Source organism: Apiospora phragmitis (genome assembly GCF_038363925.1).
Source record: "Apiospora phragmitis strain CBS 135458 chromosome Unknown utg000013l:1.0-2965645.0:1.0-2969333.0, whole genome shotgun sequence".
Taxonomy (NCBI): Eukaryota; Fungi; Ascomycota; class Sordariomycetes; order Amphisphaeriales; family Apiosporaceae; genus Apiospora; species Apiospora phragmitis.
This window is the reverse complement of record NW_027117413.1, coordinates 1,914,326-1,941,401: the sequence shown is the minus strand read 5'-3', so window position 1 is coordinate 1,941,401 and position 27,076 is coordinate 1,914,326. Positions and strand designations below refer to the sequence as shown.

The window sequence follows — 27,076 nt, the reverse complement described above, 5'->3', positions numbered from 1 at the left end:
GCCACCACTACCCGTAGACGTCATATCCAAATTCATGTCTCCGGGCCGCCCAGGTCCAGGTCCATGTGGTTCGCGCTCGCGTCGTCCGTGACCAGCCCATCGTTGCCGGCCGCTGCGAGCGCATCGCCCAGGGATGCCGCTGCACTTTCGTCGATCCCGAGGGAGAGGTCGTTCTGCAACATCTGCGGCGGCTCGGGCATCACCATCTGCGTCTCGACCCGCCGGTAGAGCCGGACCACGATCTCGGCCATGACGGGATCGGACTTTTGGATCTTCTTGAAATCCTCAGCCTCCCACCGCAGGGCCTGCCGCAGGGAAACCCGGGTCTGCAGCGGAGGTGACATCTGATGCGTGGGATCGCCGAGCATGGTAGGGGCCGGCGGCGGAGGGATGTTTGTCACGTCAGGCGCACAGACCAGAGCCGTCGCCACATCATAGGCTATGCTGGCGCTGCCGGCTTCGGTCTGCTGCTTGACTTCCTCTAGAACCACCTGTAGAAATTGTTTCGGTCCCAAGATCTTGAGTGCAACCAGCATCTGGCGATGTGTGTAGGACGTTGGCATGATGTTCATGCCAGGGTTCATGCCCCATTGCACAAAACCTTGCAGCACCTGTCGTAGCGAAGCGACTAGAGAAACACTCTGGGTGCTGCTGGTCCACTGTTCGATCTCCTTGTGGTCTGCGCCACCGGTCCGTCTGGATACTTTGACATTGTCCTTGATGGCCTTGAGTAGAGGCTCGACCTCTTGGCTGCTTGGATTCTGGCGCTGGTAAGATCGGAGCGAGTGGTCTAGCGGCTTCGCGACCAAGTTCAGCACGGCGGATAAGAGGCTCTGCGCTTCGTTCGAGCCTTGTTTTGTAAGTAGGATAAGGTTCAAGATTTGAATGACCGATTTCTGCTCGGCGCTCCGTGTTGTTCGGAGCTGGTTGGACATATAGGAGATCGCCAGCACGAGGGACGGGAGCAAGAAGGTGTCGACTAGGAATTCCACGCCGCTCTTGAGGCTCTCTTCGCTGAGACGATCGGTGCTGAGCGCCAGAACCGTCTGGTAGAACAGAGTCGACACCAACAGGTAGAAGTCTTGGGGAGGGCACGACGACATGAGCTCGTCGCCCAGGCCACCGCTCTCGTTATCGAAGAGCCCCTGGATCCAACCGCGCAAGTGCTCCTGTTGCTGCTCGGAAAGGTCTCGAGCGGTTTGCTAATGGTTCCGCCACTCAAGAGCTTGGCGATAAAAGAGTCTGGCGACCGGACGCCAAGATCCGCGACCGAAAGGTTGTACCTGGAAGAAAAAGCCAAGACGAGCAACAGGATTGATCCGAATTCCTCGTACACAGGCTGGTACTCGCCCTGGTCGTCGTCGTACCGCCAGTTGTCGAGCAGTTCGCATAATGGATGTAAGAACATGATAGGCTTCTCAAACAGTAGAATGACATCTAGCGCCAACGGCTTCTTGGCCAATTGACCACACAATTGCTTCAAAGACATCGTCTCCTTGCTGTGGCATAAGCGGACAATAACCTTGAAGGATGCTGTCAGTGCCAGTCCATGTTGTTGCTTGCATCATGAATATAGCAACGAAAAAGGCTTACCTCAGTCAGAGCTTGGCAAACAGCACCAACGTTGCCATCCATATTATCCAGCTCCCCCACAAGACTCTGTACTCTCTCGGGGTCAGTCATGCACTGTTGAACCAACGTCTCCTTGTTGTAACGACCGCCAGCCGGTAGGGTCTGATAGGTGATTTCGCCCAATAGGCCTTCTATGGCCGATTCGGGAATGAGACCATGCAAGCAACAGGCAAAACAGAAATCCTGCCGGACGCTATCCGTAAAGGCGCTGTTGCTGTTGGTCACCTCGAACATGGCTGAAAGCGTCGGGAACGCGTTTGTGTCGACGTGGGTAAGCGCCTCCGTAATGCAAAATTGCGATGTCACAGGTGGAAACATCGACGTTGCCAGCGTTGCGAGCAGTACGGGCAGCTTGTTGGTCAGGTAGGATCTCATGAGATGTGTAGTCCGCTGGCCCTCGTTGCGAAATACTGCGTTGGCGAGAACATCGAAGGAGGCCAGAATGAGGTCGATCGTGGTAGTTTGAATATCGCCCTAGGTTGCTTTTAGTTTGAACTGCGCATATGAATGAACAAGTTTTCTCTTGCCATACGTTGTAACGGTTGTGTAAGTAGCTGTAGAAGGCGGCATCGTCTATGAGCGGTCGTGCAACCATCTGACGCGAAATGTCAGCAAAAGGCATATATCAATAGTACCTATCTCCGAGGAGTCTCTTACGCATGCGTTCAGGTAGATATATAGTCCGGCACGAGAATTGCTGATAGGCAACTCGGGGATCACAAAGTTGTCCAATCCCATCGTGGAGTCGAGAATGTCGTCTATTTCGGCATTGGCCGCCTCCTTTTTCTTGTCGGCCGGCTCGAAGCTGGCCAGGGTCTCGGTCCGGAAGAACTCCAGGCGGGCCGCGATCTGCGACGCGTTCTGCATGATGGAGGGCACGAAGCTAGCCAGGCTCTCGGACAGGGCCTTGCGCGCGTCCCGGGCAAACGGCCGGCTGAGCGCCTTCAGCACGATCTGGTTCTCGCAGACGCCCAGCAGCAGCATGACGAACGCGGCGCGCGACGTCTCCATGTCGTCGCGCGACTCGGCCAGGTGCAGCTGACCCGTCATCTCCTCCTGCGAGAAGGCGGCGGCCGCCGCGGTGAAGAGGACCATCCACCTCGCGATGGCCTTGCAGACCGCGAGGCTCTCCTTGGCCGACCGGACGCAGGTCCCCAGCCCGTTGGCCTTGGTGAGGCGGTAGAATATGGTCTCCTCCTGGCCGTACGAGCTCTTCCAGCGCAGGCCGGCGGGCGCGTGTTCGGCGTGGAGCGCCGAAGCAGCAAGATGATGATGATGATGATGATGCTGGCCGCCCGTCGCCTCGGCCTGGTCGTGCGAGGTCGAGTATTTGTACAGGGCGTCGAGGATCGATGGCGTGTCGATCAGCCGCCGCTCGATCAGGACGTGCATGTAGCGCGGGACGCGCGGGTCGAGGCTGTCGCGGTTCGCGGGCTGTGGCCGCAGGAGGATGTCGGCGGCGGCGGCAGGCGGGAGCGGGCTCCGGGCGGACAGCACCGCGACCTTGGACGCGAAGACGTCTTCGTCGATGCGCTGCGTCAGGCACTGGTCCAGGAACCTGGCCCACACGTCCATCGCCTGGTGGGCATTATTGCGGCCTGGATCCCCCGTCGACGGCGACGCCTTCGGGGGCGGCCCTTCGAACTGCAGCCCGAGATCCATCTCCATTGTCGATCGATCGGTCGGGATTTCGGTGTTTTTGTTCTCCTCGAGAGAACTAAGAAACGGGTGCTGCGATAGGCCTATGGCCGGGGTATAGTATCCATTGAAAATGTCTGTGTCGCACTGCACACGTGCAATTTCCCCCAACCGTTTCGCGACCGCTGTCGCTGGTAATAAGAGGTCAAATGTCGAAAGACTAATGGTGATACGGTGTAGTTTTGATCGGGATTGTAAAGTGTCAGCCCCCGCGAGGCTGGATTAGAGCTGATAATGGGCCGAGAGCTTGGGAATCTTCTTGGTCAGTGAACTGACCAATCCCAACTCTCGAATCTTGAGTTCCGGTTAGTCAATCGGCTCCTCAAGATCCCCTAGCTTAGGCGCCGGCCGCACGGCCTGGACTACCACATACAGCCTGAACCAGTGAAGATCTACCTCTTGGTTACTGATCCAAGCTCCTAGGTCAACCAGCAAGTAGAGTCTACGATAGTCTTCGGCCCAAACCCCGAGTTCAGATGACAAATAACGATCATATTACTTGCCAATAATGTATCTAATATCCTGCGCGCCTCAAGACTATGCATGCAGCATGTAAGAGAAGCCCCTACCTACTGACATGTAGCATGCAGATGCTGATATGGGTTTTGGGGGCGGGCAGGGCGCATCGATAGGGACGGGGGCTAGTAAAGTGCTGCTGGTCAAGCGCGGCAACTATCATTCGATATACACATGTACACCAACTACATGTAGATATCGCAGCTCCGAAGCTGAACACGTAGTAGTAGACCAGTGCAGTGTGGAATTTCTTTTTTCTCTTCATTTCCCAGCTGATCAGCTGCATGCAGTGCTGTTTTTCCTGTCATGCATAGCTCGATACATTGGGCCGTAGTGTCCTCTCTCTCTCTCTCTCTCTCTCTCTCTCTCTCTCTCTCTCTCTCTCCCCTCTCTCTTGCTATCTCCGGCTTCATCCCAGGGGGGCCACTGCAACACGCGGCATGTCATGCGTTGCGTCCCCATGCGCCAGATGCGGCATGCCGCTTTCCAGTGTGTGCACCTCGCTGCAGACCCAATTGGACGATACTCCTCTATCAGCCGAGTCCCCATTTTTGAAGATATGGCCAACAACAACTCAGCCGGACCCATGTCCAATTTGATGCTCCCTCACACCCACCAACCTCTGACCGGAGGCTGTGTCTAACACCCCAACCTAAATGCACTTAAGCCGCCCCAGATTTGATCGTACAAGATAGATGATCGCTTGCTTAGAAGAAGAAGAAGAAAATATTCGCATAAAAATCGGTGACAGGGAGAATGTTCTAATGGTCGTCGTCATCTTCGTCTATTCGACCCGTTCCCGGCTCCCCAGCTAGACACAAGTTCTCCCTCCTTCGTCAGAATGCAGTGAATCCGCACGAAAACATAAGCCATTACTGTAGAGCTGGTCAGGCGTCTTCCATTTTGAGATGTTGGATAGGAGAGTTTCTCTCAACCTCAGGGGACCGGGGACCGACCATCCAGTCCTGCATCGCGAGCCACTCGCTCCAGTTCGACTCGGCGTTGACGATCTCCTTCTCCGTCACGTTCTGCAGCGGCCGCAGGAACGGGATGCTCTGCTCCTCGCCCATGTCGTAGTGCGCCTTGACGTCGAGCCAGCTCGCGCTCTTGGCCGCGAACAGGTAGTTCCGCCGCTCCACCTCGTGCATGGGGCCGATGCCCTGCGCCCAGCTGTCGCCGAAGAATCCGTGCAGCACCGCGGGGAAGTCGAACCCCGTCACCACCAGGCGCCGGATGTAGGGGTTGAGCGTCACGACCGCCGGCGCCTGGTTGGGGCTCGCCATGGGCATCGGGAGCTTGCCCGCCGCGCGTGATGTGGGGGACGGTATCGCCGAGGGCGAGCCGCCGCTCATCCTCGAAGTGACCACGGGGTTTTGCGTTTTTTGAAACGGGAGCTGGATGTTAATGAAGGCGGCCACGGCCTGGACGGGCGGGGAGTGCTGCGCGTGGTCCAGGAAGTAGCGGACGCACGACTGAAAGTGTGGGTACCACTCGAGTATGTCGAACTGGTTGTGGTTCTCTTCCATTGGGAAAAACTCGACGGAGGGATCTCCGGGCCGCCGCCCCGTGCTCCAGCAGCGGCCGATCCTGACGGCTGCGGCGACGGCTGGGCCTGCGGGTAATGGAACATGGGAAACGAGGATGGCCCACCGCCTCCATGTGGATGAAAGGCCATGACTTATTAGTCAGTGTGTAATATAGTTGATTTTCCAGGAGTCGGGCGGAGGTAATCATCGAGCGGCAAATCGGATATATGGGTATGTAAGGCAGAATTCCGGGGGCAACCGCGGCGAACTTTAAAGGACAAGCCGCACCCCGACGGTGTCTAATAACACGGATTGGGTATGGCCTCTATGCTCGTCTGAAGGGGTAAAGTGGCTACCGGCAAGATAAGTGGCTGGAACGCAGCTGTAGCCCAGGGACTAGGTTTGGTGGGAGCAGTCGAGGTAGTAGCTAGCGAGCGGCGTAGCAGTTAAGTATATATGTATCGCGAGGTGGTGTTAGCCGCATGAATTTGATATTTGGTACACCAAATCAGTGTTGAGCAAGCTGGCCTGACTCAGGTACGCCCAGTGGAGTTCTCGGTGTCGAGTAAGTAAGTGGAGAGAGGCGGCCGAGTCCTATTTAATAACTGACTGCAGAACTGGCTGTACCCAACGGTGTAAGAGGGCAAGCTCCCCGACATGTGCTGGGAGATTCCCTCCTGTATATGTATACTGGGTACAACGACAACAACGCCGGCCGACTATTTCGGGGCACGACGAAAACGGAGGGGCGAAGACTCTCAGCGGATAGTGGCGAGTCAGTATACATGGATCGAAATTAGTTTCGAGCGGAAACAAATAATCATGGGAAGAAGAGAATGAAAGAGGAGAGAAGAGCCCGTCGCTGGTCTAGTAGCTGACTTTCAGATGAGCATCTGGGTTGCTCTACATATTAGAGGCCAGGTACAAAGTAGGTAATATGTAGGTTGTATTAGATCTGGCGGCACCACTGGAGGGAGCCGCGCCGCGTAACCAAGCCTGCTAGGACGGGCGGCAGTAGTGTTAACCTATAGGTTGTGTAGTAGTGGAGCAGCCGATCACGCTTGTGTGCCGAGCAAGACGCAGACGTTCCGTAACTTAATACAGCACTGCGTGATATTGTATCAGTATGTCGGTGACTATTGGACGGGGCAGTAAAACGGAGAGAAAGAGAGGCATCCAAAGTTAGAAAAGGCCACCGCTCCGAGTTCATTACGTTATTACAAACGACTTGCCTCTGGTCGCTGGGTCGTAGGTACATGCATGCATGCAAGTATGTATGTATGTAATACTGTGGACTTGGGTAGGGAAAGGCGGTAGTGACTAAACGTGTCTACTTCCATCCTATTTCCAGCCAGGGGTACCAGGCTGGACCCATTGGAAGTTACTTGAAGTCGGTATGTTTTGTTGTATTCCTTCTTCTGAGAGCATATCGGCCAAACGTGTTGACATGGCTGCGGGTCATCGGGAAGTGGCCGGTAGCATGTCATAGATTGCTGCATCTACAGGAACCAGTCAAATTCGGCACAGGGATCATGACGGCTGGCGCAAACCAGTTCGTTCGCCCTGCAAACGGGGGGCAACCGGGTTATGGACGGGATACATGTTGAATGCTACATCACATAGACAGGGCAGGGTTGGATCAACATCAAACTTCCTCCAGTTTGCCAGGTGCGGTGGTCTGGGTAAGACGAACGGTGAAAAACTGGTGAGAATGGGCGAGCAAAGAAGCACGGGGAAGTCATTTCGACCTGCAGGTAAAACCGGAGATGCAAGGACGCAAAAATCAAGGCGAATAGGTTGCCTTAACGAGCATATGGTCATAATCGTATTAGAAATGGCAAAAATGCCTGCAAGCATCGACTATCTGGGAAAAGAGGGAGGGATACTTATCAGAAAGGAACAGATTTGAAGGGTCCAAAAGGTCAATTGTGGCCATGTCTCGACCAGGGTGGGCTGTAGGGGTCGGACGAGACAGCGTTTTTGGCCCGTCCGAGCTGTCACGGCACGGCACGACTTCTCTTGGTGCTTTTTTTCTTCTTTTTTTCTTGTCCTTTTCCAAGGGTCCTGTTGATGATGTTGTCAGTTTGTCAATATGTCCGATGACTGCATGTGGTTACAGTGCTTGGAGCTTGGGCTACAGACCATAGCACGCAACGCAACCTCACTACCGTAGATGCATGCGCTAGACGCATATCAATTACCGTTCATAGCGAGAGAAAAGAGAGCATGGGTGCTGAATATGCTTCCGGAAAGGCCTCGTTGCGGCGTTGTTGAGTACCACCCCTAAGTACCCCCAGCACTAGCATGTTCCAATTGGTCTGGAATTGGTGATGGGTGTCAATTGAACCGCAGATCGCACAGGGGCAGCACACATCCCAGGCCTGTTTGATGTAGCAGACCTGATGAAAATGAGATCTCTTGCGCAACTGTTCTGTCCCTGGATCTGGCCTGGACCGATTCGAATCGTATTTAGTATTGTGTATTCGGTGATTGAACCCCATCAGCCGATTCTTATGTCATCCCCGTGGTGGATCAACTAAAATATTTAATTTTATATGCTTGTCAGACTGCGCAATTTCTCTATGACGACGGAGGCACGTCGCTATGTGTCTGGTAGCAAAACAGGTTAATTGGCAATACAGCGCTGTAACTCGAACGTCCTGCATTTGACATGGACTAAACTATGGGCCATTCCAACAGATTTGGATCTGCTCGAAACATTCTCGAACATTGTCTCCGTCTGCCGTTCATTCTATTGGATCCGATCCATCATGCCTACTTACATAGCATTGGCCCTCTCCGGCATGTCTATGGCGCTGGCTAGCCTGGTTCGAAATCCTTTATTAACCCAGGGTACAGTACTGTAAAATTGGCCCTATGTGTGCGACTGGGAGCATCTCGAATGCACATTTGTCCAAGGAGGCTGGCTCGCGGCCGCGCCGTTGCTTGGGTGGACTGATTTAGGGACAAGAATGTCTTACTCTGAAATCATCATTTGGGCAACCCGATACGTCGAGGGGGCCCCGCATTCGTCAGACACACAGCTACAGTATAGGCCTCGGCACAGCTGAGTCGGGGATAAGGCGACGACGATGTGGCTAACAGCCCAGATTCCTGTCAGTGGCCGTGACAGGTCGGCCCCGAAACCCTATGCTTCTTTTTCCGGGCTACCGTGGGCGAATCGACGGTCCTCGTTCCGGGTTATCTCATGTTTCTATCAAACTATTGAGCAGGAGGTTAGCTGAGATCCCATCTCATATCGCGCACATTTGTACCACTTAAAAAGAAGATCTCACTTAGCGGCTTTTCATTCGCTAACTTCTTATTCGCTATCGGTGTTATGCCCGCCGTTTTCTGCGCTGATGAGAGGGATGGGCCTGGGGGCTGCACCCAGATCCGCACGCACAGGGATCACCAAGGACCCTGAAAAAACCACCCAAAAGCAGCCATGCGCGAGCTGTGCTCCGACTTCCCGGTAGCACGAGCGTGATCGTGGGTACTGCAGTAGTTGCTGTACCGGCCTCACAAAAAGGGAGTCGTTGCTGCCCGCGGTGGTGCAACTTGAAATCCAAAACGAGGCTCATGAAGTATGGGAATCCTCCACTCGTTTGGTCGAAACGTACGCAAGCCCGGACATCGCTATGCGTCCTTGCGCAACAACACACCGAAGCTGGGCCCCTCGTTCTTTGGGTGGGATCCCCCGCAGGCACACGGCACACCGATGATGCTGCCGATTAGCGACGTCGCTCAGCATGCTGCACCTCCTGAGGACTCGATTCCAAATTTCCAAGGCTTGTTTTGCACTCTGGTGAAGGAGAAGTATCATATCAACATCATCCAAAACATGCAGCATGCTGTGCAGTAAGAGCGCTCATGCGCATTCGGGAAAATACGCACGTGTTGCGGACCGCTTGCGGACCCAGTCAGCCCATGTGGAGGCTATCCGCGATGTTCTTTCGGTGGCCAGACCGCTCGACCGTTACAGTGAGCTTCCTGTCTGAGGCATTGCACCCCTATCGTCTACTTATGCATATTGGTCGCCCCCTAGCGGAAACCCCCTTAGTGGGTGACGGGTGGGAATCAGGGAGGAAGCCTCGTGGGCTGTGCTGGGGAAAACCCACCCGGCCTGTTCGGAAAGCCGCTGATTGACCGCCAGGCCCCGAACCAGATCCTGGGGATAGCTTTTAGTGCCCCCCGGCAATACTCCTCACTCCTGCATAGACGACCATATCTGTCTCGTTCTTGTATCACGCGGAGGGGGAGACCCAGGATTGTCGTCCTTTTGCAAAAGCGAAAACGTATATGCGGCAGCCTTGGTCGGCGGAGCCTGTACCCGGCATTTCAGACAAATTCATGACCATGGTTGCGATGCATGGTCAACTGTTGAGGTGGCAGCATGTCTGTTGCTGACTACATGTACATGCAGTTTTTTAGAGTTTTTTTTTTGAGGCCCGCTGACTTCGCAGGGAGGCGGGCGCGCATCGAGAGCTACGTAAGCTCATATCATGGCGAGGCGGTAGACTGATGAATGTGCAACACACTCTCCAACGGCGCGGTGAGAGACTCCTCCGTGTAACCCAGGAGCATGGTATGTTGACACGCCACCTCAATAGGGCTTAGCCCTCGAGAAACAGGTATCTGAGACAATCCAACGATGACAAAGCTCGTCAGCTACACATGGGAGCTTACTAGTGAATTGTATATGTATAACGAGGATCGACAGTCGTGCATGACGCCGGTTGCTGCTCGGCATGCGAACCGTCCTGCCGTTCGTGCAATATTATCGGACCCTGGCTGATGGGAGATGCATTCTCAAACGGCATCAGGTAGGTAAATAGCCCTGACCGCAATGGCCGGGAAGCGTTGCCAGCGTACCAGCGTACCGGGCTTTTATTCTTTCTGCGTTGAACTTGACAGGGGAGAGCCGCATTCCGCAACCCCGTAATGTAACGTCCCCGGCCGATCTGAGCAGGAGCACTGGGGTCACGTCAATCGGGACGCTCAGCAGGATGACGCCTCAGCCTCACTTGTTGATCCTCCGACGATTGACAGGATGGGATTCGCTCAGACCGCCCAGACCAATAGCCGGGAGTGGTTGACGGATTGGGAACCAGCCCCCCCTGCTGGTTATAGGGAACCCTTACTGCTTACTACATACAACAGCTAAACTTGATTGTATAGTCTTTCCTTCATCGGAGAACACCGTCATCTCCCATGCTTACTGATCTGCGAGCCGCAGCTTTGGTAACTCTCGAAAAAGAAAGAGACTCGGGGTGACTCCGAGGGTCGCTTAGAAGGTCGCTGCAACGCAATAGTCAAGGTAGACGCGCGTTAGCCCAGAGCAGTGAAGGCGAATGTGTGTGTGTGCCCTGGCAAGATATCATCATATCATAGTCGAGGTAGTGAAAGAACAATATTGAGGTTCTCAAACGCAATCCTGCGAATTGTCCGCAGTCGTTATGCGTCTCAACACTTGCGCATGTTATTCGCCATTGCGACTGTTAGGGAAGTTGGAGGGTCGCCCCATAGGCCGGCCGGCCTTGATCAAGAACCCCTTGAAGGCCGTTCAGTGATCGTGAGAATATGGCATGTTTTCCACTGGCCAGTAGAAGGATAAGAATTATTCCGTAATACAAATCACATTCTTCCCTTCTTCTTCACTATATCAAACGCAGAGTGTCGCACCCTTCCTTCCCGTGCTCGACGAATGGCGTTACATGAGGAGGGCATACATACTGGGGTTGCATCGGGAGGGCGACCCAAAGGGTCGGGAACTGCATGAAGGGTCGAATGCAGGCAAAGCGCCTTCTTCGTGGGCTAGATGGATAAATATGCAATGTCACGCAACCCAGCGAGCTTATCCCTCCTTCCCCCCCTATAGGGATCAATCACATCACATATGTTTTACCTACATACCTACCTTAACCAATGCATGTATGGCATGTACGTACATTACATTACATTCTGGCTGACTTGCATCACAATGTAGTAGATCAGCATCAGATCATTGCATAATGCGAGCATATACGAACACGCGCACGCACAATCTCCCAAATGGATGGGTTAAGCGGTGCGGCTTGGGATGGCAAAAGCGGCCATGATCTTCATGGGTAAAGAATGCATACGCCCCCTTCTTGCCGTTCTAGACCAAGGAGAAGGATGTTGCGTGTGTGTATGTGAAGATCCATACAGATAGCCAGTCCTGAGGGAGGGTAGTGGTCAGAACAAACGATGGCCTTCTTCTCGTCCTTGATAGTGAGTATTCCGGCAACTTGCCAGAGTAAACTATGTGGAAACAGAGAAAGAGAAGGAGTCGCATGGTACGCCTCATCACGGCACCGACTTGAGGGAAGGCGTCAGCAGCGGTATGCGTGCATGCTTTGCCCCTTCCGCACCGACTTGATTAGCACCTAGAAGCAACAGACGCAAATGAAGGAATAATCAAACACGTTGTAAGTGGTTTTGCCACCGACTGTTTAAATCGAAGCCGCAAGAAGGCTTCTTGGGCCTGGGTCAGACCGCTCGGGTCGAACTATCGCACCGCCCTGGAGCCTTCATCAACTAAGTGCGAGCGCCTCCTGCTCCGGCAAACGGCCGTGGAAAGTCTCTAGATGGCTCTCTGAATTTTCATTTCCCAAAAATCAAAGAGGGAAAAGGAAGAAGAACAAAAACCGTTGAAGGAATAGATTCTAAGTTGAGATGATGGCGTGTCGTGCGTAGCTCGGCTTTTATGTTCTATCTCTCGATGCGAAGGGTGTTGACACTCATATGTCAGCATCAGATCCATGGTGAAAGCAATTCGTCTTGTTCAGCTTCGTGGAATGGCCTGGCCTGGAGACTATGCTGTAGTTTCAGGTACGGCGGCTTGTTGTTTGTTGATGACACTGTTGACATGCCGAAGACCGATCCGATCCGAGAAAAGCAACACACCGTACATGGTGGTGTTGTTATTGCTGTAGATTGCCCTGATCGTTGCGAACTCTGGATATCACTACAAAGGCATGGCTGAGCTGCCGCTAAAGCACTGTAGATCTCCAGCGAGTGCTTAGCGGAATCGACCGCGCGGAACCTTGGCTCTGTTATGGTAGGGCTTGGGCCGCAGATTAAGGAGAAGGACGTTAGCTGGCGGAATTGATCTAGTCGAACTTACCTGCCTGGATCGTGACCGAGTACTGAACAAAACACTGCTTGCGTAATAAAACTATCTGCCATAAGCATCTAATGATGCTTCGTCCCCCGTTCCCGGCACTCGAGAGAAGATTTTCTGGCTCTTGTCGTTCTTCTTGTCGACCATGTCAGGTATCCCACAGCACAGTCCATCATGAAACGGGCGGCACTCCTTGGTGCAGTATCAGCAGCATCCGTCGCCGACGCGAAATGGTTCGGGGGAAGCAGCAGCAGTAATGAACAGAAATGGGCGCCGGCGAGAGCGACAGCCAGCAGTCTCGAGGCTGCTGGGACGTTGGGATGGACACCCAAGCCGACCCCTGGTCCTGCTGAGGCTGTTCTACGGCATGAGCTGCTGAAGAGATCAGGCACAAGCACTTGTGGCTATTTTGTAGGAAACACTTCTCGTAAGTCTGGAAGAGCAGTGAATGGTTCGCATGGCACGTTTCTGACAGATCCCCATAGCCTCCGCAGCCATAGTCTGCACCAGTGGCTCGCAATGTATCGTCAACGACAGCAACAAAGCGATGGGCTGCTGCAGCTCCAGCAACATACAAGCTTGCAACGTGGCCACCGTTTGCATGGATGCCACAGACGCCTCGTCCATTTCTACGTCGACTGCGCCTTATACGCTGCTCTGCCAGGCGGCGACGGCCCCCAACTGCGTCACGTACTCGTACGCGACAGGCTCGCCCTATTCCGGATTCCAGGCGTTCTCGTGCGGGTGGAAGAAAGAGGTCTTCACGGTGGCCTACACCGCCCCCGGCGCGCCGAGCACGGGCATCACGAGCGCTGCGGGCGCAACCACGACGTCGGCGCAGAACTCAATACCGGAGGGAGGAGGTAACGTACCACCGATCACGATCACTTCAACCACGAAATCCCGGTCATCCGGTGCTAACCATACTTCAGCTGGCTCACCTACGACCACATCCCAGGCTACCAGCACTGGCTCGGGCGGAAGCACGACCTCGTCTGCGCCTCCGCTAACCAACGACAACAGCAACAACAACACGCCCACGATCCTCGCCGGTGTGATCGGAGGTGTAGGAGGTCTTGTAATCATCCTCGCGGGTTTACTCTCTTCCATCTTCTTTGTGAGGAAGAAGAAGAAAGACAATGAGCCCAAGAACCGCAATCATCCCGTCGAGAAGACCAAGAGACCATACATGCCAGCCGCATTTCCCAACTCGTTCGACTACATCGCGGCTTACCGACAGTCTCGTCGACAATCCGCTCGGCTGCCGTCGGGCATGTCTCCCGCGCGACGGTCCTTCGTGAGGTCGTTCGGGAGGCGCTCCTCCATGCTGCCGTTCTGGCGACAATCCCAGCCTCCACAGCATCAACAACACCAAAATCCGCAGCAGCCAAGCTTTCGACAACAGGACCTTTCAAGAAGGTCGGAAGACCGAAAAATAGTCAATTCGTCACACTTCCCCATGCCCCCCATGCCGATGCCGCCGCGGGCCGTCCGCGACATCCGGCAACAGGGCTTCGACTTCGGCACGCGCGGGTCGCCCACCTTCAGCGTCCCCGTCAACCGCAACGCCCGAGGGGTGGGCCCGGCGCCGGCGACGCCGGTCTCAACTCTCCCACTGACTCGACTAGAATCTGGCAGCACCAGCACCCTCACCCATACGAACAGCATGTCGGTCCAGACGTCGCCGCCCCATCGTGAGGGAGTAGCAGGAACAGGAGCAAAAGCAGCGGGGACAGGAGCAGGGGCAGGAGGAGGTTACAATGACGACGGGGCCTACGAAACGCGCAGCGCGAACAGCGTGCACACCGACTTCGACTCCCGGTTCACGCCGCCCTACATCAGCCCGCCGGCGGGGCTTCGTCACCGTCCCTCGAACGAAAATATAGGCATCGCCACCGTTCTGGCCCCGGCACCCGCCGGCGGCCGCGGTGCTGGCCGCGGTGGTGCTGCGGGTGCTGCTGGTGGCCGCACCGTGTCCACGGCGGGAGCGACGGCGGGATCGCTCAGCAATCATAACTCGCGGGCGCCGCTCTCGCCGCGGGTACCACGCGCCCAGCAATACATGTTATATAACCCGCAATACGGGCGGCCGAGAGAAGTGCCGGTCACGCGACCGGTCGGCCATCTCGACAGGATGCTGTAGGGGCTTTCTAAGGTTGAAAAAGGGACCTTGAAGAAGAGGGGGGAGAGACCACCACATATGATTTCCTTATTTTGATATGTTTCTTTTAGATGTATTACTGAGCCAATGTGATATAATGTTCACGTGTAGTTTTATTCAAAATACTAGAGTATACCCACCCACCTGGGCATGATGTGAAGAACGCGAGGAAACCTCTAGTATCTATACATCGAAGCTGCAAGTGTCTTATCTTATAGTTTGGGGAACCCCACCTGGATTCTCTCACCAAGTAGCACCACTTTTAGTTCATGGTACGGTCGTGAGTCGATCGATCTATCTTCACATCTCGGTTATTGACCTTCTGCCTGATTTTAGTCATTCGTGGTCTTTCGCAATCACCGACGCAGGCAATTTCGTCATATATAACAAACATAACGCACGAATAATCCCAAGATGGCCAGCTTACCGGCGCTCTCGGGCAATTACGCCACGGGCCTGCGACTTATGGACGAGGCGCATGCCGAGGACCCGAAGCGGACCTCCTCATCTTCCGCGGGCACTCCAGAAGACGGCATCCCGTACGAGCTCCACTATGCTCGTAAGATGACGCGCTGGCTGGGTGTGCGCTGTCCCGACGCCTCGCCGACTCTGCAGCTGGCCTGCCGCGCGCAGCACTTCCAGAGGTGAGAAAAAGCTAGCTAGCTAGCTCAGCCCGCGCCCGGGGGATTTCTGAACATTGGGGATATGACTGGATGCTTGCTGCGTCGCTGAGTAGAGAATGAATGAGAAAGGAGCCGCCACCCCTGAAAACGATGCTGATGATCAAGCGTGTGTAGGTGGCAGATCCCGCGGGACTCGTACCCCATGACCCGCCCGGGCTACCTGTCCTGGCGGGCCAAGCAGAAGTCGCAGGCCGCCGCGCAGGTGGCCGAGCTGCTCCGGACCCCCGCCGTGCAGCCGCCGCTGCCGGCGGCGGAGGTCGAGCGGGTCGCGGCGCTGATCCGGAAGGAGAACCTCAAGGGCGACGAGGAGACGCAAGTGCTGGAGGACGTCGCGTGCCTGGTGTTCCTGGACGACCATTTCGACGCCTTCGAGCAGAAGGACGAGCTTGACGAGGACAAGATCATCAGCATCTTGCGGAAGACGTGGGTCAAGATGAGCCCACGGGGCCAGGAGCTGGCGCTAGGCATGCAGCATAGCGATCGGGCCAAGATGCTGCTCGGAAAGGCATTGCAGGGCTCATAAAATCCAAGATTGGTTATATGGGAAACCCAAGGCATCTGACACGGGTTCATACGATCATCCCAAGCTCTGAACCATAAAGAAATGGGTGGACTACATAAAGAGAGGTATCGAAAACTCCTCAGAGGCCAGAAGTGAGACCTTGATATAAAGCCGACAACGTTGCATCTCAAACCACCTATCCTGGCTTTCACGAAAGCCATCGGAGCATTAATGCCAGGAATCGATTTACCCAGGAAAGGCACATACAAGCAATTGGGCTCCCCTATCCTGTAATGGCATCTGCCTAGTGATTGTATGCTCACATCGCACCCCCCCCCCCCAGGCTCTTGTGAAGGAAAGCCTGAGGAAGGCTCTTCGCTCAGGCAGCTGTTTCCGATGGTACTACTGATACAATGATAATCCGAGATTCTGCCGCACCCTCACGTGGGCGGTGACGAGGTAGGAGATACAATGGAAGCGTAGGTAATTAGTAGAGCCTACCTCTCATGCACATACTCTGAACGCACAGCCATCCAACTTGCACCATCCATCACTGCTCTTACCCGAACCAATCCCCAACTTGGTTCTCGCCAGGAAAGAAAAAAGTCGAGCTATCTTGCCTGAATTTGCTTCTTGTTCGAAAAACTCGCCCCTTTGCTCCAACCCCCCTTGCCAGCTCTCATTCCTTCATTTGACACCATATTGTTTGCTGGGCTAAAGGAAACAGAAGAGGACGACGATGGATTTTACCGCCCATGAGGCCCCAAGACATGTGCCGAACCAGCAGAATGAAGATCGGCGTGTAGTTAAACGAGGTATCCTTAAAGCCCCGGCCTGCTCCATCCCGTGGCTCGGGCTCGGCGCTGCGACTAGAGGGCCCGGCCACGTCGTCGCCGGCAAGGACTCAGCCTCACCCGCTGACTCGTCATCGTCGCGCCGACGGCACCAGCAGATGGTGCATTTCACACCAAGACCCGCCAAGGCACAACAAAGCCTTATTTATCCAGGCACCCCAAGCACCAATTGGAGCACTTGGGTTTTCCTCCCTACTCATCCCCATCTCAACAGGATCTGAGCAACAAATACAGCCACTCGAGCTACACGGTTTCGCAGCCAAAAATCCATAGCAACAGCAACAATAGCCGAGGTGACGGTAGTGGTAATAGCAAAGACAGTCCCCAACAGCAGCAGCCATACCAGCACCGCCAACTTCTCGCCATGCAGTACCCTCTCGACTTCAATCCTTCGACACCCCCCCAGCAGACGGCGGGCTACCATCCCACTCCCACCTCCAGCATCAGCACGCCGCCGCAACAGCAGCAGTACCGCTACCCTCCCCAGCAACAGCAGATACCGCAGCCGATGATGCCTGGACCTCATCCTCCTGCCCCTCCCCAGCATTACCAGCCTCAGCCTCAGATGATGCCTGCTCCTCAGCAGAACACGATGAACCCCATGGAGGCTTGGTACAACTCAATCCCGGAGCCCCAACGTGGGCCCCTTCACGACTCCGATCCCCCTCATGCGTGGCACCCAGTTCTTGCCCGGCCTCAGTTCTATGCATCCTGTAAGTATTTCTGATTTTCCCTCCTTCTTCTGCCCTCCTACGCATCTTTATTTTTCAATCCTTCACACGCCCCACACCTGAGCAACGCGCTCCGTGTTTTGTTTCGCTCTGATTTTCCCACTAATCCCCCTCCCACGTCAAATACACATATCATCACCCTGAAAGGCTCCTCTCAATTATGCTACCGAGGCACAAAAATCAACATGAGTTTTTTTTTTTTTTTTTGAAGAATGTTACTAACACCTCATTTTCAGGTCGAAGCCCAGTACATGATGTACATCGCCACCAAGAAGTGGAAGGCCTCGCCCTATGCCGCGACCACCTTCCCCAACTTCGCCGCCATGCCGCTGCCCTCGCTGAGCATCAAGCAGCGCGAGCAGATGGCCTACCTTCGGGAGTGCTTCGACACGGGCCGGTTCCCCGGCGACATGTGCAACCATATCCCGCTGCCGTCGAACAATAACCAGGTTGCCGGCAACAACAACGCCAGCGCCAACGGCAATGCTGCAGCCGCTGCCCCTACCAACAATAACTGTTGCCACCATCATTGTTGCGGAAACCATGCTGCCGCCCCTCCTGCCAACGGCAACAACGGCAACAACAGCAACAACGGCAACAACGGCAACCAGGCCGCCGCCGGCCCCGCCAGCGCTCCGTCCTCCAGCTCCGAAGAGGAAGAAGACCCCGAGGCCCGCCGCCACCAGGAGTGGGTCGACCACGCCTGGTTCGACATCTTCGGCCAGCTGTACCCGCCGACGCGCCGGTTCGCCGCCGACCGGTTCTGGAGCGAGCGCGATTGCCGCATCCTGGCCATCATGGAGAGCAAGTACGTCGGCGTCAAAGTGGGCCGAGTTCTCGGCCCAGTTCTGCAACGCCACCGGCCGCTACGTCGCCCCCGAGCACATCCAGTACAAGATGGAGACCGACGGCATGCCCATCATCGGCAGCGACGATGACGAGGGCGAGGGCGATGGCGAAGATGACGCAGATTACGATGATGTCGATGCCGATTCTTCTTCTGATGATGGTGATGACGAGGAGGAGGATGACGATGACGATGACGATGACGATTGATTTGACTTTCGTTCGCGCTTGGTCTTCTGCTGCCCATGCCTGATAAGACATTTCAGAGCAACCTAGGTCATGTTGTTGTCACAGACAACCCCCATTGACCTGGGATTTCTGCAACATCTCATCTGCAGCTGTGGTCTATACCACCAAGTTGGCGACTTTGTACCAAAAGACACGAGGGTTTGTCTTGCCCGGAGCAACTGGGCTTTGGGGGACCTGATCGATTTGTACTGTACGAGTATTATGGCGTTTGAGGAGCCTCCATCGAGGCTTATGAAGGGGGGGATAAACTACATTCTTTCTCATTGTCAGTCAGCCTACATTTGGGGCAACGCTGAGTTCTGTCCCAGACGATATGAGATCTATCTGCTGCTCTTGAAATCCGCCCAATTGTTAGGATGATGGAGCTTAAATAGGCTGTAGGCCAGTAATAATAGGAAGTAATCGATACATGAAAGAAATCATCAGCATGTGCCTAGGTTCTGGGTTGCCCTGAACGGTCGTGTAAGTTTCTTCTCGTTTGCTGGGTCGTTCAATCACGGTACTGCATTCCTGCCCACAAACCTTGGCCTCAACGGGAGGCAACGGATGGTGCGATGGATGGTGGAACCCAAGTCCCTCTTTCGACAGCAAGATACGAATAGAGAAGATCTGTTACATGGCGGCTATCCCAGCCATTAAATAAATGCTAGCTAAAACATGTTAAAGAAGTGTCCCTACGCACCTAAGATGCTCCCAGGGACCATCGGGGTATCATCAAACAGTAAACACCGCTGTCGGCTGAAGCTTGCCCCGTATTGGAGCCCTTCAGTATGCAAATGCATCTCCGGATAGTAAAGAATAGGTCCTCTCTGTCAACCCAAATTGGCATTCGGACTCCAATGCCCTTGGTTAATGTGTCCAGTTTTCAATCGCCTTTGATTCCGTATGAATAAGATGCAAGCGTCCTTCGTGAGGCGACCAAAGGGCCTGAACCTGTTTGATAGCTGGCGTAGTTTGTCCTGAGCTCGTCAGGTAGCCAGCCACAGATATTTTCCTCTCCGCGACTCAAGTTAGGCGTCTTCATTCGGGAGTGCCGCGTGCAACTCGTACGCTCGAGTTAACGGACGCCACTCTGCCGAGCCTGGTGACTGGACCGACCTGGACCATGCGCTCTCCTTGTTCTCTCGGCAGCCCTGAAGGCCTTGGTCCTAGTATACAATGACCGCAGCAGCTGCGGGAATCAAAGACTTCCTGCAACACTGCTGTACGCCACACCGACTTCATATCGGATTCTCCATGCCAACCGCAGGTATTGCTGTCGCTGCGCTGTCGGTTTGAGACGCGGCCACCGTTGCTGGGCTCTGGCCCCGGCTCCGCGAGGGGTTGCTCGAACCTAGGCCCCGCTTCATCATCTTGCCAAGGACCGTGACAAGCTCACAGGCATCGTTGAACATATCGTCGTCCATGCCTTCGCTAGCTTGGTACACTTCGGCGATCGTATCCTTTGCAAACTTTCTGCTGCCCTCTACGTCATGCACACATTCGTAGAGGAATGCTGCGTATTCTGTCCTGACCGAAAGTCGTAACGAATGCGACCCCCACAACAGGCTGTCTGCCAATGCAACCGCCTCCTTGAAATACTGATGAGCTGTTGGGAGATAGTCCACTGATGGTAGCAAGAATGAAGCCACTGCTTCCGGTATCGGATGCCCAAAGCCAGGCGGTGGATTGACGGGCCCTCCCTCCATAGGATGCGTCGGTTGCAAGGAGGAACGGGCTGTCTCAGGTACGTCGTCTCGCGCAATCCCCTTTCCCTTGTCCAGTCGCGAAGGTCCCATTCCAGCCATCGCAGCAGCAGCAGCCAGGGCCTCAGGGGTCATGGTCGAGACCGATGGATGGTTATGAAACAGGACGAAGATGTGATAAAATGAGGCTCGAAGTTTATATGCGAGCACCTTGAGCTCCACGTAATCTCCCACCATGGGTAGAACGTATTGCTCTAGCATGACTAAACCCTCCCGGGACAGCCATATTATGTGGAAGTAGAGCTCGAGCGATTGTGTCGGCCTCGTAGTGTCTAAGCGTCGCTGCTTCCGAGCTTTGACAAGCTGCCCAGCAAGATTGATTGATAGACCTAATATTTTGAACAGCATGGACGCCAGCAAAGCATTGTTGGGTTCAACAGCCCTTGCAAGCTTGCCAAGGAATTTCTGGTCGACCTCAGAGGAAGCCATCGAGACCGACCAGAGGCTGTAGGTTGACGCTTTTCGTTCTGCAAGAAATTAGCATTTCCTGAGGCGCCAATTATTCCGACACTGCGTCATCACGCAAGTAGCTCATGGAGGTGCAGTGACGAGATGTCATAACCAAGTGTATGACTGGGTAAAACAGTGGCCAGTTTACCCGCACAACTGCTTGACGCAAGGCTTCTAGTCGTGGAGATAGGTGTGTCGCTTACCTGGTCTAACTGCGCATTCAAAGCTCGTGGATACTATAAGATTCAGGAAGTGACCCAGACGCGCCTGAAAATGATGCTCTCGTAGATCTGGAAAGTAAAGTCAAGAGATGCGAGGCGCGTGAAGAGGTCGCTAGACGCCGCATGCAAACGCGATCGACGCAAAAAACCCGAGCGAGATCCAATTGGAGAATTCGAGATGTAGTATCCAGGAAACACTCTCTAGCTGAGATTCAAGGGAGTCCCAGAGAGTAGCAACCGTCCACTAAGCCCCCAGAAGAAGCTGTTGCTGGAGAATCTGAGAAGAGAGCTGTCCCTGAAAGCGCCGAGAATGAGCGGACGGGGGAACTTCTGGCTCCCTCGTATGAAGCCCGAACCCAACCCAATCCAATGAGAAGATGCAATTAAATTTAAGAATAAATTGAGATTACAGATGACTGCAAATGCAATGGTTAGCCCAATTGCAAGCTTGGTAACCATTCAGCTCAGTGGGTAACGGGGTTTCTACCCGCCAAGTCATTGGAGCAATACTGACCAATATGATACAACGAATGCGAGATAAAAGCAAGACCGGGGCCCGATAGGCGGCCAAAAGGTCGGCTAGACTCCAATGGTAACGAGCGTGTTAGATCAGCAACCGGATAATGGCGAGAGGGGGTTTTAGAGAAGGCTGCTGCTGGGTGAGGAGAGGGCGGCGGATGATGTGTCACGTCGTCTACTCTGAAGCATCTCGACGTCGAGTAACAGGTCGCTGTGACGGGTTATCGTGAGTACGGAGTACTGGGGGCGAGTTTTGTTAATAGGCAGGCGGCATATGTATATATGATCGCCCCTACGCGGGGATAGCCTGGGTAACGCGATGAGGAGCTATCGGGAGGCCAATGGCGGTGTGAGGTCAACCCGGAAGCGTGGGCGTTTTCAGGCTTTTGATGGCACTATGTGGAGCGGCCGTTTTTTCGAGGGTCCGAGGTTCGAGTGACAAGCGACGGGAACGAAAGACGGCCTTCTTTCCGCAGGACTGACACTTGGTCCGTGACAGCAACCTCGACGATCTCTGGCGATCTCGTCGTCTAGTTTCAGCTCGGCTCAGCTTAGCTCAAACGAATGAAGCACGGATAGGAGGGAACAAGAGTATAAAGGATGAGGAAGGCAGAGACGAAAAGCGAATAGGATATGCGTGCAGAAGTGGCCAGCGTATGTAAGTAGTATGGTATGATATGTATGTACAGTCGCAAGTGGGCCTCGAGGAAAGGCGACAAGCCAGTCGGGGCTTGTTCTATGTTGTATGTATGTACGATGCTGGATCAACCAAGAATACTGCGCATATTATTAAAGGAGAGCTGCAGGTGCAGCGTTTTGCATGAACGCGCAGTGGACCGCCCCCTTCCTGAGGAGCACCTTTGGTGCAGGACGACGGCGCTGCTGCAGGACGCAGACCAGACGAGACGCGGAGACGAGACGCGCGAGGGTGAGGGTGAGGGTGAGCAATGTAGTGAGCGGATGAGGCAGGCGGGTCTTTCCAATGGCCTGTAAGTAGGAAAGATTGTGACGCGGAAATGGGTAGGTAACGCGCGCGTAGTATTGGTGGAATATGAACAAATCAGAAAATTCGAACAATGCAACGAGCGACGATTGGCAGAGACCCTGATGAGTGAGTGCAAAGTAGGTTAGGTTCATCAAACAAGTATCGACGATTCCGGGCTACTGCAACCGTGGCGATCAGGGTTGCGGCGCACAGCAAGAAAAACGAATGGAGGCCGTTGATTATGATGCAGATGCCCCGATACGATGCAAGGCAACCTCCAACTGAACTGACTGACTGCTTGGTCAATTCACTCACACCACTCCTTCCGGTCCTCGTAACTGGATCGATCAAAATAGACGACGAGAGAAGACAAGATCCACGAGAACAGGTGAGTGAGATGGAGTAAAGCGGAGCGGATGATTGAGGAGCTGCGCGGGCAAGAAGACTAGCCAGGGAGCCGCCCATTACAACCCTTGACCCTCCCTTGCCTTGACCTTGACCTTGACCTTGAGAGGCGCATGGATATCATACTCCGGGCCAGACCAGACCTACATCCAGCTCAACGCACCTGAGCCCGAAATAGGAAACCAGATCGATTGATGCTCGTCCAATCATGAAGAAGCGTTAGGTTGACTTTGTATGATCCTGACATCGTGTAGCCTTCAAGGCCACGTAGCTTACCATGTATATTCGGGTGCAAGCTGAAAGCCATCAAACACGACGACTCAATCTGGGTTGCCGAGCTTCGATATTGATAGGCCAATTACCTCATTACCTTAAGTAAATCTCCGAGAGCGCCACCTAACTTTAGAAGATACCTACCAGGCATTCGGTATCTCCCTCATTACTCCATCCCGCACAATAAGAGACCAGACGGTTTCTTTTTTTACTCATAAGGTTATTCTTGGCCCGAGACAAGAGGAGTTCGGTTCGAGGTCGACTTTGTCTAAGACATTTCGGGGGTCATGTTTTCCAAACAAAAGTATCGGGGCTCACCTACGACGAGGCCGTTGGGTATTGTCGCCATCGTCTTTCATCAGCTGTAGGGGCCTCGCCCGGCCTCGATGTCTACATAAGTAGAATGTAAGCAAGTAACCTACATACTATGTAACTGACCCGACTCGCCAAGTGGCACAGCGGACTGGAGTTTGCGCATTCGGTTACCCGTCCGCCCCTCGTGCAACGACTCTGTGGTGAAGTTTAATCGAGCTGACTGAGAGAGGGTGGTGATTGATTGACTGACTGCTGACTTGTCTCAACTCGACGACTCCTCCCTCTTACCTCGTGGTGTATTCACCGAAAAGGCAAGACAACTGCAGCATTGTTACACAACGGCTTTTAATGCGGTGGGTTTCATGTTTGATGGGTGTCGCCCGCAACCGCACCTCATTTATCTCAAGTTCCTGAGGCGCATGTCATCTTGCAGCTAGCCGGCTGTGGGAACGAAGTCGGTGTCGTGTCTCGTCGTGTCGTCTAACCTTACTTGCATTCGAAAGATGCATACGGAGTAACCTACATCTTCTTTGGGAAGCTTCCACGCCAGCCTCTTCTCCCAGCCACCCCATATTTCCAATACGCATCTTCGTCCTCTTCTGCGGCCTGCACTTCTTATCCCACTGCGGGAGCTAATATAGTAAGTATGTAGTGAGGCCAAGCCCCAAGTCTACCTAACCTACTACCAGACTCGACTCAATTCGACTCGGCTGGCGAACAGAATCACCGGAATAACCAGGTTGTCTAAATGGTGCCAGCGCATGAACAAACATGGCTCCGATGACCTCACCGGCATACATTTCACGGCAGAGCCCCCATCCTCATTCGCGCACATCAAGTCACCATTGCCTTGTCGCCCTGCGGCCGCAAGACTAGTCGACGCGATGCGGTCTTGATATATGCGGCCATCTCTCTCTTCTCGTTCTCTACCATGGACAGGGCAGCAGGCAGAACGGCAGGCTCTTCCGTCCTCGTCCCGCGTTGCCTTCTTTACTTTCCCCCCCCCCCTCTCTTCTCTTGAATTACTTACAACCACCACACACACTTTCTCTCTCTCGCTCTCCCTTTTCCAACCTGCGCGGAGGCAGTAACACCATTGAGGGCCGCGCGGAAGATCCCAGAGAAATAGAGACTGGCGGTGAAGGAATTTGGCTAGTACGGGGAGTTTTCCCTTCGAAATCAGCCACGGCGTTTTAAACAGCCCAACCCGCGTGTAATGTAACAACAGCGGCAAATCAGCGCAGCAAGTAGCCTCCCGTACGGAGCAATGCCTGTCTGTCTTCATCCTACCACGTTTTCCCTCCGACTCCGACGATACACCAAGACAACGTGTTGCCTGTTGTCGTCCGTTTGTTCTAGAACTTGGGCGCAGTGTGAAAGGCAAAGAAGGTAGGACGGCAGCGGTGCATTGCAGAGTACATTACAACCAGCCAGCCAGACACTCGCCCAAACCCTCGTTCTTTTTGCCAACAACCTTAACCGCCTCAGCTTTAACAAATGACACCGCAGCATTGCCCTTTTCTGCATACGTATTGAAACCTTCAATCTTCTGGTAAGGCTCGACCTTTCCCTTTCATAATGTAGGTAAGTAAGGGGCCGGCAGGCGGGGAAAGAAAAGAAGGTAAAATAGAGTTGGTGATTTTCCTTATTCTCATTCGAATTGCTTGTTTGCTCCGAAGTCGACCACACCCATGGAGAACGAGGCCGCACACACACACACACACACACACACGATGAGCGGGATCTCATCCAGCCAGACCCGTCGGGTAGATGCAGCATACTTGCTTTTAGGCTTAAAAAAAGGAGTGACTGCAGCAATCCTATCTGAGCGCGCTGGCATTGACGCCCTGTCAGATCTAGTTTTCTGATAGGGTTCCTGCATATTTCAGGATGAGTCCTGACTTTCTGTCATGTTTTATCCAGAGAAGGAGGCGGATTTGAACCCCCTGGAACGTGGCGATCCATGGCAAATAGGCAAGCAAACCCCACACCCGAAGATCCCAGCACGCACGCCAAACCCTCTCTCTTCTTTTCCCCAGGATTAGGCTATTAGCTCCGAAATTGACAAGGGAGAGACAGGAAAGCAACTCTCGTGAAATGGGATCCGACACTCCTACCTACTAGATCTGGGCTAGGTATCTGTAGGCTTGCTACATATCCCGTCATACTCAGCCAATGAATATGATAGGTCGGAATTCACGTTCGAGTCCCAGGTCTAGCCCAAGCAGCCAAGGGATGAAGGGGAAATGATAGTGATGTTGCGCGCGCCCATGTATGTTTGCCAAACACAAACCCAAGGGCGACACACACAGTTTCTATATATAAACTCAGCCATGATAGCTTCATGACGCTACTTCTGTTGGTTGCTTTGCACAGATCGCCCTTTGTGACCTGTAATATCTTGGGCCGTAAATGCAGAGTGAGTGTGCGTCTGTGTCTGAACCCGCTCATTACAGCAGCATAGAGGTGTCATCGTGTACAAAAGGGGGGACTAAAGACCTGAACATTTCCCTCCGCACTCCTCCTCGCGGCGACATACCATACCCAACTATACCTCCAAATTTTGACTTTCTGCGTGTATACCATTACGGCCTCACTGGACAGGATCCTCCTTTGCCCCTCAAGGCGGTTTTACTCTCTTCACTTGTCTTAAGAGATATATCCATCATCATCAGCAGCTACACGCGCATACATACACATATATACAAACTGTATTCACGTACAACTGCAGACCTACTTACACTTAAAACCCAAACGCGCACTCGCACTCGAACTTACACATACATATCTTTTTTTACTCCCACATACAAACCATACACTCTCTCAGAAGATTCTATAGGTATATATATATATATATATATATATATCAAGGTACCGCCCGCCCACATATATGCACCAGACACCCACCCACACCCCCACCATGTGCAAATACTACGCCCACGCCTTCGTCTGCCAGCACACGACCTCGACCTTCGCGCGGTACTGCACGGCCGCCAACTTCACGCAGAAGCCGTGCGAGCAGCGGCAGATCTGGCACACCATCGGCCTCGACGAGGCCTGCGATGAGTGCCAGATGTGGTTCCCGGACCAGTACGGCTCCGTCCTGCCCCGGTCTTCCACCAAGAAATCAAAAGCCGTGGCGGCGGCGGCGGCTGGTGCACCGCCGCCACCAGCAGCAGCCCCGGCCATGGCTGGTGGTGCCAAGACGAGCGGCCGTGCGAGGAAGCGCTGTTCCTCGTAAGATATGAGGGGAGTGGAGAAGATAAGAAAGAAAGGAAAGGAAGAACATGTGGGGGGATGTAGGGAAAAGTGTAGGAAAGAAGCAGGCCATGCCATTTGTGTCTGCTATATGATATTGCTTTTGAGCGAGCAACCTGGTTTTTCTCGTTCTTGTCTTTGCCCTCCTTCGCGAAAAGGGATATATACCAGGGAGGCACGCAGGACTTGGGCAACCAACGACATTCCTCCCTCTTTTCACTTCTTCTCAGCGCCGGCGCTACTAGCTAGGGTTTTGTTTCTTGCCGTGCGTGTTCGCAAATGGAAAGGAAGACGCGGTGTATACCTTGAAGAGCTGGAAGGGGTTGCGTATGATTTGTATGTTTTGTATGTATACGTACA

General features: G+C 53.9%; 7 protein-coding genes across 7 annotated transcripts; 4 read left to right on the top strand and 3 right to left on the bottom strand.

The window, feature by feature from the left end:
• Positions 1–32: 32 nt before the first annotated feature.
• PG994_014330 (Mediator of RNA polymerase II transcription subunit 5) lies at positions 33–3,300 on the bottom strand (the record flags this gene model as incomplete). The annotated part of the gene is made up of 5 exons (XM_066865739.1): positions 33–1,202; positions 1,271–1,522; positions 1,594–2,106; positions 2,165–2,227; positions 2,290–3,300. The coding sequence occupies 5 exons, from the start codon at positions 3,298–3,300 to the stop codon at positions 33–35; spliced, it is 3,009 nt and encodes a 1,002-aa protein (XP_066708868.1).
• Positions 3,301–4,733: 1,433 nt separating this feature from the next.
• PG994_014329 (uncharacterized protein) lies at positions 4,734–5,372 on the bottom strand (the record flags this gene model as incomplete). Its single annotated transcript, XM_066865738.1, has 1 exon — positions 4,734–5,372. The coding sequence occupies one exon, from the start codon at positions 5,370–5,372 to the stop codon at positions 4,734–4,736; it is 639 nt and encodes a 212-aa protein (XP_066708867.1).
• Positions 5,373–12,693: 7,321 nt separating this feature from the next.
• PG994_014328 (yip1 domain-containing protein) lies at positions 12,694–14,662 on the top strand (the record flags this gene model as incomplete). The annotated part of the gene is made up of 2 exons (XM_066865737.1): positions 12,694–12,946; positions 13,005–14,662. The coding sequence occupies 2 exons, from the start codon at positions 12,694–12,696 to the stop codon at positions 14,660–14,662; spliced, it is 1,911 nt and encodes a 636-aa protein (XP_066708866.1).
• Positions 14,663–15,094: 432 nt separating this feature from the next.
• PG994_014327 (uncharacterized protein) lies at positions 15,095–15,886 on the top strand (the record flags this gene model as incomplete). Its single annotated transcript, XM_066865736.1, has 2 exons — positions 15,095–15,324; positions 15,478–15,886. 2 exons carry the CDS (start codon positions 15,095–15,097, stop codon positions 15,884–15,886), a joined length of 639 nt encoding a protein of 212 aa, XP_066708865.1.
• A 1,197-nt stretch (positions 15,887–17,083) lies between these two features.
• Positions 17,084–18,506, top strand: PG994_014326 (uncharacterized protein; the record flags this gene model as incomplete). Its single annotated transcript, XM_066865735.1, is given in 3 exon segments — positions 17,084–17,432; positions 17,694–18,262; positions 18,276–18,506. The coding sequence occupies 3 exon segments, from the start codon at positions 17,084–17,086 to the stop codon at positions 18,504–18,506; spliced, it is 1,149 nt and encodes a 382-aa protein (XP_066708864.1).
• A 1,259-nt stretch (positions 18,507–19,765) lies between these two features.
• Positions 19,766–20,719, bottom strand: PG994_014325 (uncharacterized protein; the record flags this gene model as incomplete). Its single annotated transcript, XM_066865734.1, has 1 exon — positions 19,766–20,719. One exon carries the CDS (start codon positions 20,717–20,719, stop codon positions 19,766–19,768), a length of 954 nt encoding a protein of 317 aa, XP_066708863.1.
• A 5,659-nt stretch (positions 20,720–26,378) lies between these two features.
• On the top strand, positions 26,379–26,699 carry PG994_014324 (uncharacterized protein; the record flags this gene model as incomplete). Its single annotated transcript, XM_066865733.1, has 1 exon — positions 26,379–26,699. The coding sequence occupies one exon, from the start codon at positions 26,379–26,381 to the stop codon at positions 26,697–26,699; it is 321 nt and encodes a 106-aa protein (XP_066708862.1).
• Positions 26,700–27,076: the final 377 nt, after the last annotated feature.